General features: G+C 42.7%; 1 protein-coding gene across 1 annotated transcript in view; it reads left to right on the forward strand.

Annotated features, from left to right (window-relative positions):
* Nucleotides 1-18,556, forward strand: part of LOC138795180 (CD109 antigen-like) — a 70,208-nt gene that overhangs the window by 35,866 nt on the left and 15,786 nt on the right. Inside the window, exons 21-30 of the mRNA XM_069974173.1 lie at nucleotides 781-894; nucleotides 1,141-1,359; nucleotides 1,447-1,591; nucleotides 3,423-3,599; nucleotides 4,956-5,037; nucleotides 6,258-6,489; nucleotides 7,383-7,554; nucleotides 8,987-9,177; nucleotides 10,700-10,861; nucleotides 15,334-15,399. Of these exons, the coding sequence (XP_069830274.1) occupies nucleotides 781-894; nucleotides 1,141-1,359; nucleotides 1,447-1,591; nucleotides 3,423-3,599; nucleotides 4,956-5,037; nucleotides 6,258-6,489; nucleotides 7,383-7,554; nucleotides 8,987-9,177; nucleotides 10,700-10,861; nucleotides 15,334-15,399 (1,560 nt within the window). The remainder of the gene's footprint in view (nucleotides 1-780; nucleotides 895-1,140; nucleotides 1,360-1,446; nucleotides 1,592-3,422; nucleotides 3,600-4,955; nucleotides 5,038-6,257; nucleotides 6,490-7,382; nucleotides 7,555-8,986; nucleotides 9,178-10,699; nucleotides 10,862-15,333; nucleotides 15,400-18,556) is intronic.

The following is an 18,556-nucleotide window of genomic DNA, read 5'->3' on the forward strand; positions in this document are numbered from 1 at the left end:
GCTTCCTGAAGCAGAAAAAAAAGATGAAAGAAGGCCCAAAACATGGAGATGAGAAGTAAAGGGCCCATTCACACTGAGCAAAATAGGCGGAATTTCAAGTGGAGCCCGCCTGTCCCATTGTTTCAGTGGGATTTCTTGTGCGTCTCCGCTCTCTGCTCAAAGAATTGACATGTCAAGAGAAATCCCATTGAAACAATGGGACAGGTGGGCTTTGCTTGAAATTCCACTTATCCTGGTCAGTGTGAATGGGCTCTGACTGAGGGATGAACCTGAATGGGCAGCTGCAAGTATATATAAGGATATATATTTTTAATATAGGCCAAGCGGCATTAATATCAGCCATAGATGGGATGTGCAGCCGTTTCTTTCTCTCCAGTTTCCGTTGCGTTTTATGCAAAAAAACAAAAACAAAACAACAAAACATTCATGTGCATCCATTTTGATTTGTTCTTTCTCCGACTTCCATTATAAAAAAAGGATCAAAACGCACCAGTTTTATTTATTGTACACAAAAATTTGGTTGACACAAAAAAAAACAAAAAAAAAAACGGATGCGTTTTGATTAGTTTTTTGCTCAGCTTATTATAATGGAGGTCAATGTGAGAAGGAATAAAAATGAATGCACATGAACGCATCAATTTTTTCATCAGTTTTTCATCTGTTTTTTGCCTAAAACGGATAGAAAAAATACAGGATTGTGTGAACCCAGCTTTAGTAGAATTTAATGTATTTAATTAAGAAGTCTGTTTTGTTGTTTCATGGGAATGATTTATTTTATAGTTATCTGTCATCAAGCCTTTGCTGTCTATACTCCATGCGCCCTTTTCATTAACAAGAGGGGAACAATGTATTCTAGAAGTAATTTTATTCAACTCCTTGAAGGAAAACCTACAGGTATGTTTTCCCTATTATGTTCTTGTGCTATTACTCTTTTTATTTAACTTTAAAGGGGTGTTCCAGGAAAAAAAATTTTTTTCACTATCTACAGGATAGGGTAAAAGTAGGAGATCGAAGGGGGGGGGGGGGTGTCCAACCTCTGTACCCCCCGGCGATCTCCATATCGGGCCATGTTTAACTAACTATTGTTGATTTTAAACTATTGAGATTTTGTTTTAACAGCTATTGTTGCTCTGTTTAAAGGTTGTGGTCACATTGGAATCCAGCACTGCATTTGACATCCTTGTACCTAATAATGGTGCAAGTACTGTACCGGGCCAGTATAATGTCACAGCTCAAAGTGAAGTTGGAGCAAGTCTTATGTTTCCAATAAACCCCAAAAAACTGGGAGATGCTACAGTCAAAGTAACAGTGACGTCAAAAGTATCTTCTGAAGTTTTAACCAAAACTATCACGGTGAAGGTAAAGTATATTTCATCTATATGCTGGAGATATGTATGTGTAATTGTGATATACAATATGACCTTCACCTGTAAATTTACTTTATAGGCCGAAGGGGTGAAATACTTCTATTCACAATCTTCCCTCTTTGACCTTACTGGAAATGCACCTCAAAGTGTGTCCAGGAACTTCTCGTTCACGTTCCCCAGTGATGTTATTCCAGACACTATAGAAGGGTTTGTCACAGTCTTTGGTAAGAATAATTTTTTTGACAGTACTTCTGGTTGCTGCAGGATTTATAGACTTGCATAATGATGTGTCAATAGGGACAATGCATCATGTTGCTATGGACCGATCCAAGTTTACACTTGTGATCACATGACATTTTATGTAGGTGCATAAAACACAAGAGCAAGAGGTATTGAAAATGATTCACAAAAAGGCATCTAATATGGGATGTCTTAGATCAGGGGTGTCATACTCAAATACACAGGGCAAAAATTAAAAACTTGGACAAAGTCACGGCCAACCTTGATATTTATTAAAGTGTGCAAGCAACATTTTGGGCACTTCCAGAGCAGCATGCAGCGTTCCTGGCACTGTCAGAGCGGTCTACGTCACCCATCGCTTTGCACTACCATACATGATATGGTAAATCCCCAGAAAAGTGTCCCACATAGTAGCCCCCACAATGGTGTCTCAGATAAAAGACAGCCCCTCCCCACAGTGCTCTATATAGTGACTGAAATAGTAATAGTGCCCTATAAAGTAGCCAGCCCCCACAATAGTGTCCCATATAGTAGCCAGCCCCCACATTAGTATTTAGTGTCTCATATAGTAGCCAGTGCCCACAATAGAAGACCACCCATATTATAATCTGTTCCAATGTCCTCTCAGCGGGCCAGCTGTAGGAAATCAATTGACTTCCTTGGTGTGCCCAAAATAATGCCACTCCTGGACAGATTTGGCCCTCGGGAAAAAAAACCCCAAAACATTTCATACCATTATTATTACATTAAGGCTATGTTCACAAAACAGCGGCTGTTATTTTTTACTTTGTGTAACCCAATGGGCGTTGTTTCTATAGACTTTAATGGAAATAATTGAAGATGGAAAACAATGGCCGTTATTTTAAAATTAAATGGCAGACATTATTTTACTAAAAATGACAATGTGTGAACATGGCCTCATGGTACAGTAGATTTGGAGTGAACCTGTCATCACCTTGGATGAACCATCATACTGGATTAACTATCATACTGGAATTAGGAGTCTTTGGGACATCCTGGTAGATTCTCCGCACCACCACACCTTTGATAGATCTCTCCCCATTTAGGTAAAGGGAGGATTCTATCACTCAAGGCTGACAGGGCAGGGGGAAGCTGCCAGGGATGGACCGAATAAGGTACATAAGGCTGGGTTCACACTATGTAAGACACCAGCCGTTCTGTGACCCGGCCGAGTCACAGAATGGTCAGAGTCAGTGAAGTTTATTTAATAAACTCCAATTCTATTGAATTGGGATGCGGGCGCATCTGTTTGCGCCCCCATCCCAATTCACCATTGAACACAATAGAGAGTGTGGCCAGAGCCGCACTCTCCATTAAGTGACCTGTCAGAGATGTGTGGCCGCTATTCAATGAATAGTGCCCGCACAAAACTGAAATGTCAGTTTTTCGTGTGGCCGCTACGGATCACGGACGAAGTGTATACCATGTGTATACACTTCGGACGAGATTCCCTCTGACTGCAGTACAACGTAGGTTTTGTATTAATCAAAACGTGCGTTGTGTGAACATAGCCTAAAAGTGATTACACGTTCCCTTTAATATCCTTGAAGTGGGTTTTAAAATGGAAAAGTTCTTTTAAAACTACCTTACTGGGGACTCAAAGAGCATTTTTAGACAAAAGAAAAAATAGCTCTATATTTTAATAAATACAAAGGCAGAGCGGCAACAAAATATGTGTTACCTGCAGAGATAGATATATTTTTATTTAGTTGCAGTTAATATTTTTGAGGAAAGTGTTGATCACATGACCATATCAACTTTTAGTCACTGACTTTTGTTTGCCATTTTTCACAGGAGATCTTCTCGCACCTTCAGTAAGTGGTCTTGAATCACTGATCCAGATACCTTATGGCTGTGGAGAGCAAAACATGATCAACTTTGCACCAAATATCTATATTCTCCTGTATTTAATAGCAACTAAGCAGATTAATTCGGACATTAAAGAAAAAGCCATAAGCTACATGATGCAAGGTAATTTTCTCCAGTACAACTATGCTCATATTGGGGAGATGTTTGTTTATGTACAAAGATTTTATCCCCAAAAACATCCGAAATATTTTTACCTAGTATTGGAAATTCTGTTTTAAAATGTACTTGTGTTGATGTACACTGACCTGATTAACATTAAAACCATTCCGCAGACAGAAGTTCATGTATCCCTGGATATGACCATGTCAGGTTGGTACTGCACGGGAGCCCCATTCAGATCCAATGGGGCTTGTGCACAGAGCTGACCCAGCTCGGTTATATCCATGTAATACCTGAACTTCTGGTGGCAAAATTGATTTTATGCCGATGTGGTTGGCGTATATCATAACAGATAAATGTAAATAAATAAAAGACTATTCCTGTGTAGAATGGTACAAATTGTTGCCTTTCTGATCAAAGCAATATTTTTCGGCACCTCAAACCTTCTACTTAAGGAGGCACTGTCATCACAAAAAACTTGTCAGAGAGACATAGAGATGAGTCCAATAACATCCAATGTTAAATGTAGTTGTCAAGATTTTAAAGGAGAAGTTCGGCCATTTTGAAAATTGAGCAGCCGGCAGGGGTGGGGGAAAATTGATTACAAGTAAAAACTTACCTTTCCCCTCGGGACCCATGCCGGGAGGCATTTTCCCCCAGGTTGTTATAACGTCACAACTCAGGGAAAAAGGCCTTTTCCGGCTGATGGACCTGCCACTCGGCCAATCAGTGACTGGAGCAGCATCCTGCCCCAGTCACTGACTGGCTGAGCGATCAATCCATCAGCCGGGTTGTCACGTGTCAGTGCTGGAGATCCCGGATCCCGACAGGGGCCCCAAGGCCAGTCCCGCTGCTCACTGCGGGCACGGGGAGAGGTAAGTTACTACTTGTTATCAGTTTCCCCCCGTCCCTGTCAGCTGCCAAATTTTCAAATTGGCTGGACTACTCCTTTGAAGGGGTATTCTATTCTTCAGTTCATAATGATCACATTAACCCTCATTTTACATATTTTGTTCTTTTACTGTTGGAATTTTTTTTAACCTATTTTTGTCATCATTAAAAAAAAGTCAAATAATATATCCAAATAGTTAGTTATTCGTAGAAGAGACTATTCTAGTCCTTGGAAATTTTTTATTTGGGATCTCTTTATTTTTTCTGCCCAAACTGTTTTTAATTAAATCAGTTCAGTAACATTTACTAAAGTGAATCCAGAATTTTAGTCATAGACTGGAGCTATTCATGTTGACCTTAGCTTTGAAGCATTAATGTCGTATGCACTATTCTATTCACTTACGCTTGTTTTATAATACTGATATGTGTAATAACGTTACTGATAATCTGCAAATATTCTCCATTCAGGATATCAAAGGGAGCTGACTTATAAGCGAAATGATGGTTCTTTTAGTGCCTTTGGAGATAGTGATAATTCTGGAAGTACCTGGTAAGCATACGTTTTAATTTGACCCTTACATTAAATTACATTTTAGTTGACCACAGGCAGCATGATACAAGGACTCCCCCCTTCAGAGAAATCATAATTTAAAGATCTGCAAGGAAAGTGGTAACTAGTCATCTGGAAGTCCCAAGCTGCTACTCCCTGCTCACTGGGCTTTATTGGCAGGTCTCTCCTTAAAGCGACTCTGTACCGGCACCTTGCTGCCCCAGAACCACCGGCACCGTGATGTAGAGCTATGCATACTGTGCCCGGTTCAGGAGTCAGCCTTTCTCCTGATGTCATTATTTAGAAGAAAAACGACTTTTATCAATGCGGCGGGATGGGCTGTCAAACTGGCATGGCTGATCGTTTATTTAGGTTCCAACCTAAAATCATCGGGCTCTGACTGCGCATCACTGCGAGGAATAGTGATGCGCGGCCGGTGACCGACGATTTCAGAAACATCATACATTACCTAGCAGTTGCAGGGCTTCTCCTGCACTCCTTCACACCTGGTCCCGCGCGCAGCAGCAGCTTCGGTGTGGCCTGTCTTAGCTGACAGACCGCTCAGCCAATCACTGGCCAGGACCGCCGCGGTGATTGGCTGAGCAGTCTGTCAGCTCAGAAAGACCGCTCCGACACTGCTGCTGCGCGCGGGACCGGGAGAGAAGGAGCGCAGGAGAAGACCTGCAACTGCTAGGTAATGTATGATGTTTGCAAGGACATCGGTAACAATGTCCCTGCAGCCCTCGCTAGACAATTATCGGGCTGTGGAATAGGCCCAGTGACCATTATTGATCGGGCCCCCATTGGCCCATGGAATAGGAGCCTAAATCATAGTTGGCTGTGAAAAGGCGGCCTGTCCTGGCCCAGGCAGCATGAAACTCTTTATAGGTTCCCATTAAAAACAAGAAGAAAGGGTGAATTTATCAGAATTGGCACTTCACACGGCAGTCCGAATGGGGTTTTTGTGGGGAGCAGAAACAGCTCCATCCTTCCTGTCTTTACGTTCTCTGCGAATATGCTATAAATGTGTGATATAAAGTATATGAATCCTATCACTAGGGCTTACATTTACCTTAAGAAAAAGCATCGATTGTATCCCTCCCAGCCTGAAGAGATGGCTACCAGCAATGTGCACTCATTAGAATCCTCCAATGTTTGCATAATGTTTTATGGCTCTCATCTTCATGATGAAAATAAAACCTACGTTTCATTGTTCGCAGGCTTACGGCCTTTGTATTCAGATGCTTTCTACAAGCTCGACCCTTTATGAACATAAATTCGGATATCCTAGATCAAGCAGTAGCATGGTTGCTACAGTATCAAGATATAAACACTGGAATATTCTCTGAGCCTGGACGTGTCTTGCATAAAGATCTACAGGGTGGACTGAATGGTCCCATCACCCTCACAGCGTATATAGTGACCTCACTGCTAGAAGATGGATCCTACAGAGTAAGCACGTCTGGGAATAATTTCTTCAACACCTGCTAGTTTTTAACTCTTTTTAACTAGTTTTTAATTAATTAATCAATAACTTAAAGGGAACCAATCACATTAAAAATGCCTATTAAGCTAGGGAAATGTGCTGATAAATCACTAAGCACACTTCCCATACATCTCTATATTCTCCATCCCTGCAAAAAAAAAACATATAAACTTACTTTTACAAATTGGCGCCCTGTATGTTAAAGACCCCCAAGTAGTCATCTGGGTTGTGGGCTGTTCGAAGGTAGTCACGTCCCCTGGGCGGTTTGGCGATGTAATCACACCCCTCTGGGCGTGAGGGGCAGGCTCGGACTGGCCCACAGGGGAGTAGGGGAATCCCCCGGTGGGCCCTACCCCATAGTGGGCCCCTGACCAAGAGGTGGGCCTCCCTGTTTAGCAGCTCCAGGACAACATATAATCCTCCAGCACTGCTGCACATGCCTGTGAGTTATGTGCACTCATTTGTAACTCCCCCTCTTATATGTAAACCTGCTGACAAGTTACTAGCAGTGAGCTAGCATCGCTGGTCATATACACAGCTCTGTGCAAAGTTGCTATAATAACGTGAAAGGTTTGGCGCTGGTTATATTTGGTGTATGTTGGGTGGGCCCCTAGAATCAAATTCCCTGATGGGCCCAAGGTAACTCAGTCAGACACTGGTGAGGGGTGTTATTCAAACTCCAGTGAAGCTGTGACGTCATTTAGAGGCGTGCCGTAGCGCACAGCAGCACCCTGACGTTCTCTTCATGCCGCACATGCCCAGTACAGCAAGTGCCGTTCTGTGCTGGGTGGGTGGGTCTATTCTGGACTGTCTTGTCAATGTTTGTATGAGATGTTATAATTAAAGTTTCTTTTTTCAGCAACGGTATGAGCCTAGGGTTCAGAAAGCTGTGCAGTACCTTGAAGGAAAATACGGTGAAGGAATAACTAGTAATTACACCTTATCAGTAGTGGCCTACGCTCTGTCACTGGCCAACAGCAGCAAAGCAGGAGCTGCTCTCAATGAGCTTGATTCAAGAGCAACTATTACAGGTATATGTATAATCCAAAATCATTCTGCATGCCAAAATAGGGAGGATACAGGATCCCCCGCTCATTCTCCTAATTGGTCAAAACTTAAAGCGACTCTGTACCCACAATCTGACCCCCCCAAACCACTTGTACTTTCGGATAGCTGCTTTTAATCCAAGATCTGTCCTGCGGTCCATTCGGCAGGTGATGCAGTTATTGTCATAAAAATTTACTTTTAAATTTGCAGCCCCGTGCCCTATGGGCGTATCTGTGCCCTAACTTTGCACCACCCCCTCCGTCCCTCCTCCCCACCGTCCCTCCTCCCCACCCTCTTCATCTTTAGGAATGCCACTGGAACATTTACTTCGGTTTGAACATTGCACAGGTGTCTTAATGATCCATGTGCTGTGGTAACACAGGTGGGGAATATGAAGCAATCTGCCTGGAGCATTCATAATGATGACGAGGGTGGGGAGGAGGGACGGAGGGGTGGTCTAAAGTCAGGGCACAGATACGCCCATAGGGCACGGGGCTGCAATTTTAAAAGTAAATTTTTATGACAATATCTGCATCACCTGCCGAACGGACCGCAGGACAGATCTTGGATTAAAAGCAGCTATCCGAAAGTACAAGTGGTTTGGGGGGGTCAGATTGTGGGTACAGAGCCGCTTTAATGCATAACTGTCATTTAAATGTCATTTTTCAAAAATCAGTAGATATCAAGTACAAGCGATTTAGGAAACTTAGGGGAGGGGTCAACGGGGATGAGTGAGCATGGAGAGGAGAAAAGGCAGCCCTGCAAAACACTACATCCTGCAATCTTCCCTCACCAGGCTCCCAGATAAGCACTTACCTTTCTGACCTGTGAATCCAACGTTTTATGTGCCCATATAATCTGCAAACTGCAAGAGCTGGCTCTGTTCTCTTCCTGCTCATTCATCCCCCTTGACCCCTCCTCCCTCCATAGGATATAATGGACACAGCAAACCCGTCCTTACTTTGCTCCTCTGTAAGGTAGACTGCTTTGCCGTATAATGAACAGAAAAGAAGTGAGGGGGGAAGTAGGAAAACAGCTTTTTGAGTACAGAGAGAGGCTATTATTATTATTATTATTATTATTATTATTATGAAACATACAAATTTCATGTTCATAATACTATATATCTAAGTGCTGCATGTAAAAATGCATAACCACTTCATTGTCTGTGTTTAAAAACTGATTATAAGGGTAGTACATTGCCAAAACTTATATATTGAATTATGCTGAAGTTCAGTACCTGACGAATATAAACTAATAATCATCTATTTTCCCCAATACTGGATGGAAGTATTATCTTTAGAGAAAAGAGGCTGTTCTGCATATTCTATATCTACAGTATGTTAAAGGATAACTAGGATGTAAGTACTAATGCAATACACCATATTGAATTTCATTCCCCCTTTGTATATATAGGAAGTGCAAAGTACTGGTCTACACCATTTCCACAACTCAACTATTACTGGCAGCCAAGAACAAGTGATATCGAGACAGCGGCGTATGCCCTGCTTTCCTACTATCAGCAGGGTAGAATCACTGCTGGTATCCTTGTCATGAAATGGCTCAGTCAACAAAGGAATTTTAATGGAGGATATGTATCCACTCAGGTAATGAATAAAGAGCAGGTCCTTTAATTCACTATTTTAAAAACTCTCCATATATATTTTATTAGTATATGTAAAATCTATAGAAAACATTAAAGGGTTGTCTCACCACATGCCCTGAAATTACCCTCCATATGTGAAAAGAATAGTGTTCATGTAGTTATAAATACATAAATTATTAACATGGTATCTACAAATACATATAGTCAATAGGACACTTAGGGCCAGTTCACGCGGCGTAAACACGGCATAATTCTGCCGCAGAATCCCGCCATGCTCAATGTGCTGCTTTGAGCGAATGGGAGAGCGCGTGCTTGTCCGCTCCCTCTCCTCTCCGCTCAAAGAACTAACATGTTAGTTCTTTGAGCGGAAGAATGGCAGCAGCAGATAGCGGCGACGACGGCGGCAGCTCACTTACAGCAGCACACTGAGCACGGCGGGATTCCTCGTCAGAGATTTCCGACGATCTTGCTCAGTGTGAACTGGCCCTTAGGGGGAGATTTATCAAACTGGTGTAAAGTAGAATTGTCTTAGTTGCCCCTAGCAACCAATCCGATTCCACCTTTCATTTTCCAAAGAGTCTTTGAGAAATGAAAGGTGGAATCTGATTGGTTGCTAGGGGCAACTAAGACAATTCCACTTTACACCAGTTTGATAAATCTCCCCCTTACTGCTTGAACTGGTTGCCCTAGGTTACATCCACCGGCTGTGCAGTTTTAAGGTGGACATGCATTGTCACATCAATTTACTCTGTCCTGACAGGCTTAGTTGCAGTGTAAGGCCCGACACACATTACATTTCTGAGTAATCCACGCGGAGAACATCCCGCAGATTTCGCTGCTCGCCTCTCCGACTCCCACTCGCATCTCCGCCCATCCCATACACTCCATTCTATGGTCAGGCGGATTCTGCTGTCCGCGTAAAGAATGGACATGCCAATTCTTTGGGTGGATGGCAGAATTCGACTGACCATAGAATGGAGTCTATGGCACAGGCAGAGAGTCAATCGTGAGTGCGCGGGGGCGAGTGTCAGAATCCGCGGCATGTTCTCCGTGCAGATTCTATAGTCTAAATGTGCCCTATGCCAGGAAACTGATATTCTGGTGGTGCTGCGCTGTAGCAGAAAAGTGGATAGGAATACTTACATGTGCTCATCTTGTTCCCACGTTAAAAAAAATATGTGGCTATATCTTTTAGGTTGAGACACAGCGTGCTACGAACTAGTGTAGAACTGCAGCCTACGTCACAGATGTGGGGATTGGGCTGGCAATAGTACGCTCCACCTTCTTCTGATCTCTATGCCAGGGGTCAGCCTTCCTATACTGGTTGCTGGTTGGCACGCTTGAGACAATAAGCCAGGCTCTGTGGGCTTAGCGCGCATTTGCATGTATTAAAAAAAAAAGTAAATTGAACTGGTTCTGTGGTTTGTTAAATTGTATGAATCTGACAGATTGCCTTTAACATGATGTATAAATGTAGAAGTTTATATTGTGCCTTAATTTCATATTTACTCTGTCTTACATAGGATACAGTGATGGCTCTGCAGGCGCTTTCCAAGTTTGTGTCAGCGGTAAACTTTACTGGTGCAACATCTCTGACGTTGACGTTGACTGGTTCAGGATCATTTGTACCAAAAACATTTCAGATTAGCAGTAACGGCAATCTAATAGAGTTACAACGACAACAGGTAAAAATGCAGGAAAAATACATGTAAAAATATTACAATATCAGTTTCCCTTTTGTATCTCTTCTGGACTGGACAAGTTTCCATTTTTGCAGTTTTGCTTTTTCATCCTCTCATTTAAAGAGACTCTGTACCCACAATCTGCCCCCCCCCCCCCCAAACTGCTTGTACCATCAGATAGCTACCATAGAGTATATGCTGCTAAAATGAAAAAAAAAAAATTATTTGTGATGGGAAATTTCCCAAACTTAAGGGGGTTTGTTTTTACACTGTTCACTGTGTGGTAAAACTGATATGTTATTGGAATCGACATACTATGATCCCTATACTTCTTCTATTTTTACTGTATGTCTACAGAGCTGTCTGGGCTCATTTTTTGTGACATAATGTGTAGTTTTTACTTTTACCATTTATGTATAAGGCTAAAAGTAATAAAGGATAAAGTAAAGTATTAATCCCGGCCGGAGTGTATACACATAGGGGGAGATTTATCAAACTGGTGTAAAGTGAAACTGGCTCAGTTGCCCCTAGCAACCAATCAGATTCCACCTTTCATTTTCCAAAGAGTCTGTGAGGAATGAAAGGTGGAATCTGATTGGTTGCTAGGGGCAACAGAGCCTGTTTCACTTTACACCATGTTTGATAAATCTCTCCCATAGTATACACTTAGTGGCGCCGCAAAAAACTGATATGTCCGTTTACTGCGGCCGCTATTCATTGAATAGCGGCCACAGATAACCTGTCAATTCCCACTATGGAGCACACGGATGTGCCTGCATCCCAATTCATCAGAAATGAAGATGCAGTACCGGCCGGGATGATTTTCTCTGACACCGGCCATTCTGTGTCCCGGCCGGGTCACAGAACTGCCGGTGTCTTATGCCATGTGAATATGGCCTAAATCTTAATTTTTTTCTCACTTTTTATAAAATTTTATTATTAAATTAAATTTTACCAGAGATTTTTTTGGTTCACAACATTTACTGTGTAGGATGTTTTATGTAGTTAAATTTAATAATTAATAGTTAATAGTAATTGTTAGATTGCTAAAACTGCTGCCTGCATGGAATGGTCAGATCGGTCTAAACCTCTGGCTGCAGAAGTAACCGACTGGCACCCCAAAATTACACTCTAGGGCTATGTTCACACCATCGGCAACAACGGCCATACTTTATGCAGCGTGGAACATTGCCTATTCCTTTATGGGATCCCGGACGGATCGTATACGATGTGTATACACTCTGGCCGGGATCCCATGCCGGGCCGCAAATAACTGACGTCAGTTTTCTGCGGCCGTAATTCAATGAATTGCGGCCGTAGGAAACCCTGTCAGTTCACACAATAAAGCGAGCGGGGCCGGCTGCTTGCTTCATTGTGGCCTATGGGGAGTTCTGATGCGGGCGCGCGCTAATGCGCTCGCATCTGAACACTGCGTCCGGAAAGATCATCCGGCCGGCCGGTACTTAAAGGGGTATTCCCCCCAAAAGCAAAAAAAAATGTAATACCCCCAAACCTAGCTATTCTTACTCACCAAGTCTCCCCGAGTATTTTGAGCCGTCTCCCATCTTTCTAGCTGCTGCCGTTCCTGAGTTACAAGTTTCTCTAAAAGATGGTCTATAATCAAGATAGGAAACTACATTTCCCATCATGCAATGCTTATGTCTGATGATGAAGTAGCAGAGCTGAGATGATGATGGCCGCGTAGCAGAGCTGAGATGTTGATGGCATAGCAGAGCTGAGATGGTGTAGCAGAGCTGAGATTGTGATAGCATAGCAGAGCTGAGATGGTGATGGGATAGCAGAGCTGAGATGGTGATGGCATAGCAGAGCTGAGATGGTGAGATGGTGCAGCAGAGCTGAGATGGTGATGGCATAGCAGAGCTGAGATGGTGCAGCAGAGCTGAGATGGTGAGGGCATATCAGAGCTGAGATGGTGAGGGCATATCAGAGCTGAGATGGTGAGGGCATAGCAGAGCTGAGATGGTGAGGGCATAGCAGAGCTGAGATGGTGAGGGCATAGCAGAGCTGAGATTGTGATGGCATAGCAGAGCTGAGATGGCGTAGCAGAGCTGAGATGGTGATGGCATAGCAGAGCTGAGATGGTGAGATGGTGCAGCAGAGCTGAGATGGTGATGGCATAGCAGAGCTGAGATGGTGCAGCAGAGCTGAGATGGTGAGGGCATAGCAGAGCTGAGATGGTGAGGGCATAGCAGAGCTGAGATGGTGAGGACATAGCAGAGCTTAGATGGCGAGGGCATAGCAGAGCTGAGATGGCGATGGCATAGCAGAGCTGAGATGGTGATGGCATAGCAGAGCTGAGATGGTGAGGGCATAGCAGAGCTGAGATGGTGAGGGCATAGCAGAGCTGAGATGGTGAGGGCATAGCAGAGCTGAGATGGTGCAGCAGAGCTGAGATGGTGATGGCATAGCAGAGCTGAGATGGTGCAGCAGAGCTGAGATGGTGATGGCATAGCAGAGCTGAGATGGTGTAGCAGAGCTGAGATGTTGATGGCATAGCAGAGCTGAGATGGCGTAGCAGAGCTGAGATGGTGATGACATAGCAGAGCTGAGATGGTGAAGGCATAGCAGAGCTGAGATGGTGAGGGCATAGCAGAGCTGAGATGGTGATGGCATAGCAGAGCTGAGATGGTGAGGGCATAGCAGAGCTGAGATGGTGATGGCATAGCAGAGCTGAGAGGGTGAGGGCATAGCAGAGCTGAGCTGGTGTAGCAGAATTGAGATGAACGCCATTCGTGAGCTGCGGGGGGCCACAGGTAAGAGGGAAGGGGGGTGCCACCGGTAAGCGCCGCAGGGTGCTGCGGGCGACAAGGCTGACGGGGGTGCCGTCAGGGGTCACAGTCAGGGGGTGAGCTCTGGGGCTTTGGGGGGGGGGGGGGCACACGGTTCAGGTGACTGGGGTGGCTGCTGTTAGAGAAGGAGTCAGTGACAGCTGCACTGATTGATCACTGTCTCCCTCTCTAACAGCAGCCACTGCCGTCCTCCTTCACTTCAGATTGGCTGGGTTAGAAGTGCTAACCCGGCCCATTGAAGAGAAGGAGGACACGTGATGCCGTCTCGGAGGGTGCGGGCCAGGAGCAGGGAGCGTGTCGGAGTGGACTGAGGTCTGATGATTCTCTGCAATCCATGGGGGTGAATGTACCTAGATAACAGCAAAACTGTGCAGAATCCATAATAACTTTATATTGGAAAGATGGAAAGCTACGGGTGGGCAACGTATTAATGCAAAAATAAATTTGGGGGAAATACCCCTTTAAGTTCCGGCCGGGATGATCTTAGCAGAGACAGACCTTTCCGTCACCGGCTGGTCACGGAACGGCCGGTCTGTTACAAAGTGTGAACATAGTCTAGGAGTGCAAATCAGACATCTGATAAGTGCAGCACCTGTCATTTAGACATTTAGGCTGCGTTCACACTACGTATATTTCAGTCAGTATATGTATATTTCAGTCAGTATATGTATATTTCAGTCAGTATTGTGGTCCTCATATTGCAACCAAAACCAGGAGTGGATTAAAAACACAGAAAGGCTCTGTTCACACAATGTTGAAATTGAGTGGATGGCCGCCATTTAATGGCAAATATTTGCTGTTATTTTAGAGAAACGGCTGTTATATTGAAATAATGGCAGTTATTTACTGTTATATGGCGGCCATCCACTCAATTTCACCATTGTGTGGACAGAGCCTTTCTCCTGGTTTTGGTTGCAATACTGACTGAAATATACGTAGTGTGAACGCAGCCTTAAAGTGTCACTGTTGTGAAAATCTTTTTTTGCAGAAATCAATAGTACAGGTAAATTTAAGAAACTTTGTAATTGGGTTTATTAGCTGAAAAATGCATTTTTATCATGAAAAAGCAGTTTGAAGCTCTCCCCCCTGTCTTCATTGTTCTCCTATGGTGAGAGCTAAATAAAAGACCAAAACAGGACAACAAAGAGTTAATCTACAAATGCCTCACCTGTTATCTCCTCTAACAGTCATCACTGACCTCTCTGAGCTCAGATTACAGCTGTCACCCAGCTCTGTGCCTGTAAACCTGTTATCTGCTTTCCGCTGTCGGCTAACTTCCTCCTCCCCCCTCCTCTCTCTCTAGACCAGACTGGGTACGTCTGATGCAACAAGTCACAATTTCCTGATTTTTTGCAGTGGATGGAAAAGAGGAGGGAGGGGGGGACCTGGAAAAAGTCTTTTTGAATGCAGATAATGGCATATTTGCCTAATAAACCCAATTACAAAGTTTATTGAAATCGCCTGGACTATTGATTTCTGCAAAAAAATAAAAAATACGACAGTAACTCTTTAAATGCTTTGATCGCTATTGGCCCCAGGATTTAGATGGTTTAAAAAAAACTAACCAAAAAGCCCCAATATTTATTGAATTTATTATCTATAAAATAATATTTTAAGGTCAAGATCTTTTGTTAATAATAACTTTGTGCATTCTTTAAAAAATAGATTGAAGTTCCCCAGCCCCTTTTACTCGACGCTACAGCCACAGGAAGAGGATTAGCTATCGTTCAGGTACAAAACCAATTGCATTAATATTTTTATCAACTGTTGTGTCCACTATTATTTCTGTCTGGTTCAATGGTTCAACCCATCTGTAAAAGTTACCCCCATCCACAGGGGATAATTGAGGCCCCTGCAATCTTTAGAATGGAAACCCCAGTCTCTATTAAGAACAGAGCAGTGGGTTGTGCTTGTGCATGGCAGCTCCATTCATTCATCCTACATATAGTACAATTACATATTACAGCTTCAATGCCATCTAATTATTCAGTTTTAATATACCATGATCAAAATATATATCATCCTCTATATCAAGTATATCTCCTGTTACTCAAATGTTGTATATTATTGCACACTACTCCTGTTGTATTTTTTTTGTATTTCTGTTGTATTTTTGGATTATTGCACAGTACCCATACACAGCACACCTTCATGTATGTTGTCATTCTTCATCTGTAGGTCTTTATTATCACAGGATTGTATCCAGAGGACATATACTGTTGTTCTCTGTTATCAGCTACTATGAGAAATTTCATTCTACAAAAAGAAAACACACATTATTAAAGAATTATTACCGATTGACACCCCCTCCCCTCTTCCATAGTATTTTGGTCAGTTTGAGTTAGTATTTCAGCTAAATGACGGCACATTCCCATTGTAGGAACATAGCAAGTAAAGGTATCTGTCTATTTAATATTGAAGGTTGTTTATAATGATTTGCGTTATTAAGAGGCGGCCGTCTTTTCCTGCTGTAATCCCGTAGTCGGAGCATAGCCCTGACCAGAATACTACGTGTTAACTCAACCTAACATTTTTACAGTTGTTCTGATGGTGTTTTTTTTTCTTGTTTGTCCACTCCCTACAATGGCCACTAGATGGCGGTGTAATATTGCCGTGTAAATGAACACATCTATTATGGAGGCTCCGATGCAGACCTGTACACATCCTTACTTACAGATGTTTAGCAATAGTTGATAATTTTCAGTGAATGCATTCTGTAGAATTCACTCTATCACTATGTTCCCACTACGGGAAAGGACCAGCATTTATCGGGAAAAGGTGCCCGTCTATTGATAATGACAGCCGCAAATAATGTTCATGATCATTATACTCTATGTGGCTGTCATTATCAATAGACGGACGCCTTTTCCCGATAAATTTGATGTAGACATTGTAGTCTTATGAACTTATGGCTGCAAATAATTATTATGATCATTATTTATACTGAAACAAAGGACATGGAGAAGCCGACCAGCACACCATGTATAACAAGTAAATACAAATAATGTGTATATATATATATATATATATATATATATATATATATATATACACATACCTGTCCCATAAAAACAATCCACCCTCATACTGGGGTTGCTACAATTAATGGAAAAGGAAAATGTGTAAACAATCACTTATATATGGTGTAAACAGTGATTCAGAAGACACAAGTAACAAAAAAATTTGAAAGATATAGGTGCAAGATATAACAGGAGAGCAGCTCAAATATTAGGATATAACAGGACAGGGTACATGAAACATTGTGTGAACATGACTTTTATCATTTTACATGAGTTAACTTTGAATACACAATTTTTCAATAGGGACATTTACATATACTGCAGTGTCTTTTGGACTACAGTAAATTAATAATGATTCATTTGTGATGGGCACATACATGTTTTATTATTAAAGGGGGACAATAAGCTGTTAGACGAATCTAACCTGCTGATAGCACCCCATAGCACTGGGTATGTGTCTTACCTTCCTCCTCGGCACTGGTCCCACACTGTTAGGGGTAAACTATTAGTAAATAGTACCTATTACTCAGGCCTAGTCTCTTAAAGGGGTTGTTCAGCGAAAATCTTTTTCTTTCAAATCAACTGATATCAGAAAGTTATATAGATTTGTAATTTACTTCTATAAAAAAATCTCAAGGCTTCCCATATATATTAGCTGCTGTATGTCCTGCAGGAAATGTTTTAGTTTCAGTCTGACACAGTGCTCTCTGCTGACATCTCTGGCCGAGACAGGAACTGTCTAGAACTGGAGAAGTTTTCTATGGGAATTTGCTTCTGCTCTGGACAGTTCCTGTCTAAGCCAGAGATGGCAGCAGAGAGCACTGTGTCAGACTGAAAAGTTCCTGCAGGACATACAGCAGCTAATACATATGGGAAGACTTGAGATTTTTTAATAGAAGTAAATTACAAATCTATATAACTTTCTGATTGATTTGAAAGAAAAAGATTTTTGCTTAACAACTCCTTTAAAGCTACTCTGTACCCACAATCTGACCCCCCCAAACCACTTGTACCTTCGGATAGCTGCTTTTAATCCAAGATCTGTCCTGGGGTCTGTTCGGCAGGTGATGCAGTTATTGTCCTAAAAACAACTTTTAATCCTGCAGCGCTGTGTCTAACGGCAGGGGCTTACATTTGTATAAGCATTAGGCTGGCACCACCTCTCCGTCCTTCCTCCCCACCCTCCTCATTGTTAGGAATGATCCAGGAACATTTACTGCTTTTTGAGCTTTGCACAGGTGTATTAACGATCCAGCCCATGTGCCGGGCTGCCACAGGTGGGGAATAGGAAGCAATCTGCCTGGAGCATTCCTAATGATGAGGAGGGTGGGGAGGAAGGATGGAGAGGTGGTGCCAGCCTAATGCATATACAAATGTAATGCTGCTTTTACACAGAACGATTATCGCTCAAATTTTCGCAATAACGATTGCATTTGAGCGATAATCATTCCGTGTAAACACTGCAAACGATCAAGCGATGAGCGAAAAATCGTTCATTTTAATCTTTCAACATGTTCTCAAATCGTCGTTCGTCGTTTGCTAAAAATTCGCAGATCGCTTCGTGTAAACAGTCTTTCAACGATTCACCCTATGTAAAAGATGGGCTTAAGCGATCTTAAAAACGATCGCAATAACGATTTTTCTTACGAATCTTCTAACTATTTTTCTCCATCTAAACGCTGATCGTTATAAAAACCAAATCGTTGCTTCAAAATCGTTAATCTTCGATTGGGCAAATTATCGTTCCGTGTAAACCCAGCATAAGCCCCGGCTATTAGACACAGTGCTGCCGGATTAAAAGTTGTTTTTATGACAATAACTCCATCCCCTGCCGAACGGACCCCAGGACAGATCTTGGATTAAAAGCA

The sequence above is a fragment of the Dendropsophus ebraccatus genome, chromosome 6, assembly GCF_027789765.1.
Source record: "Dendropsophus ebraccatus isolate aDenEbr1 chromosome 6, aDenEbr1.pat, whole genome shotgun sequence".
NCBI lineage: Eukaryota > Metazoa > Chordata > Amphibia > Anura > Hylidae > Dendropsophus > Dendropsophus ebraccatus.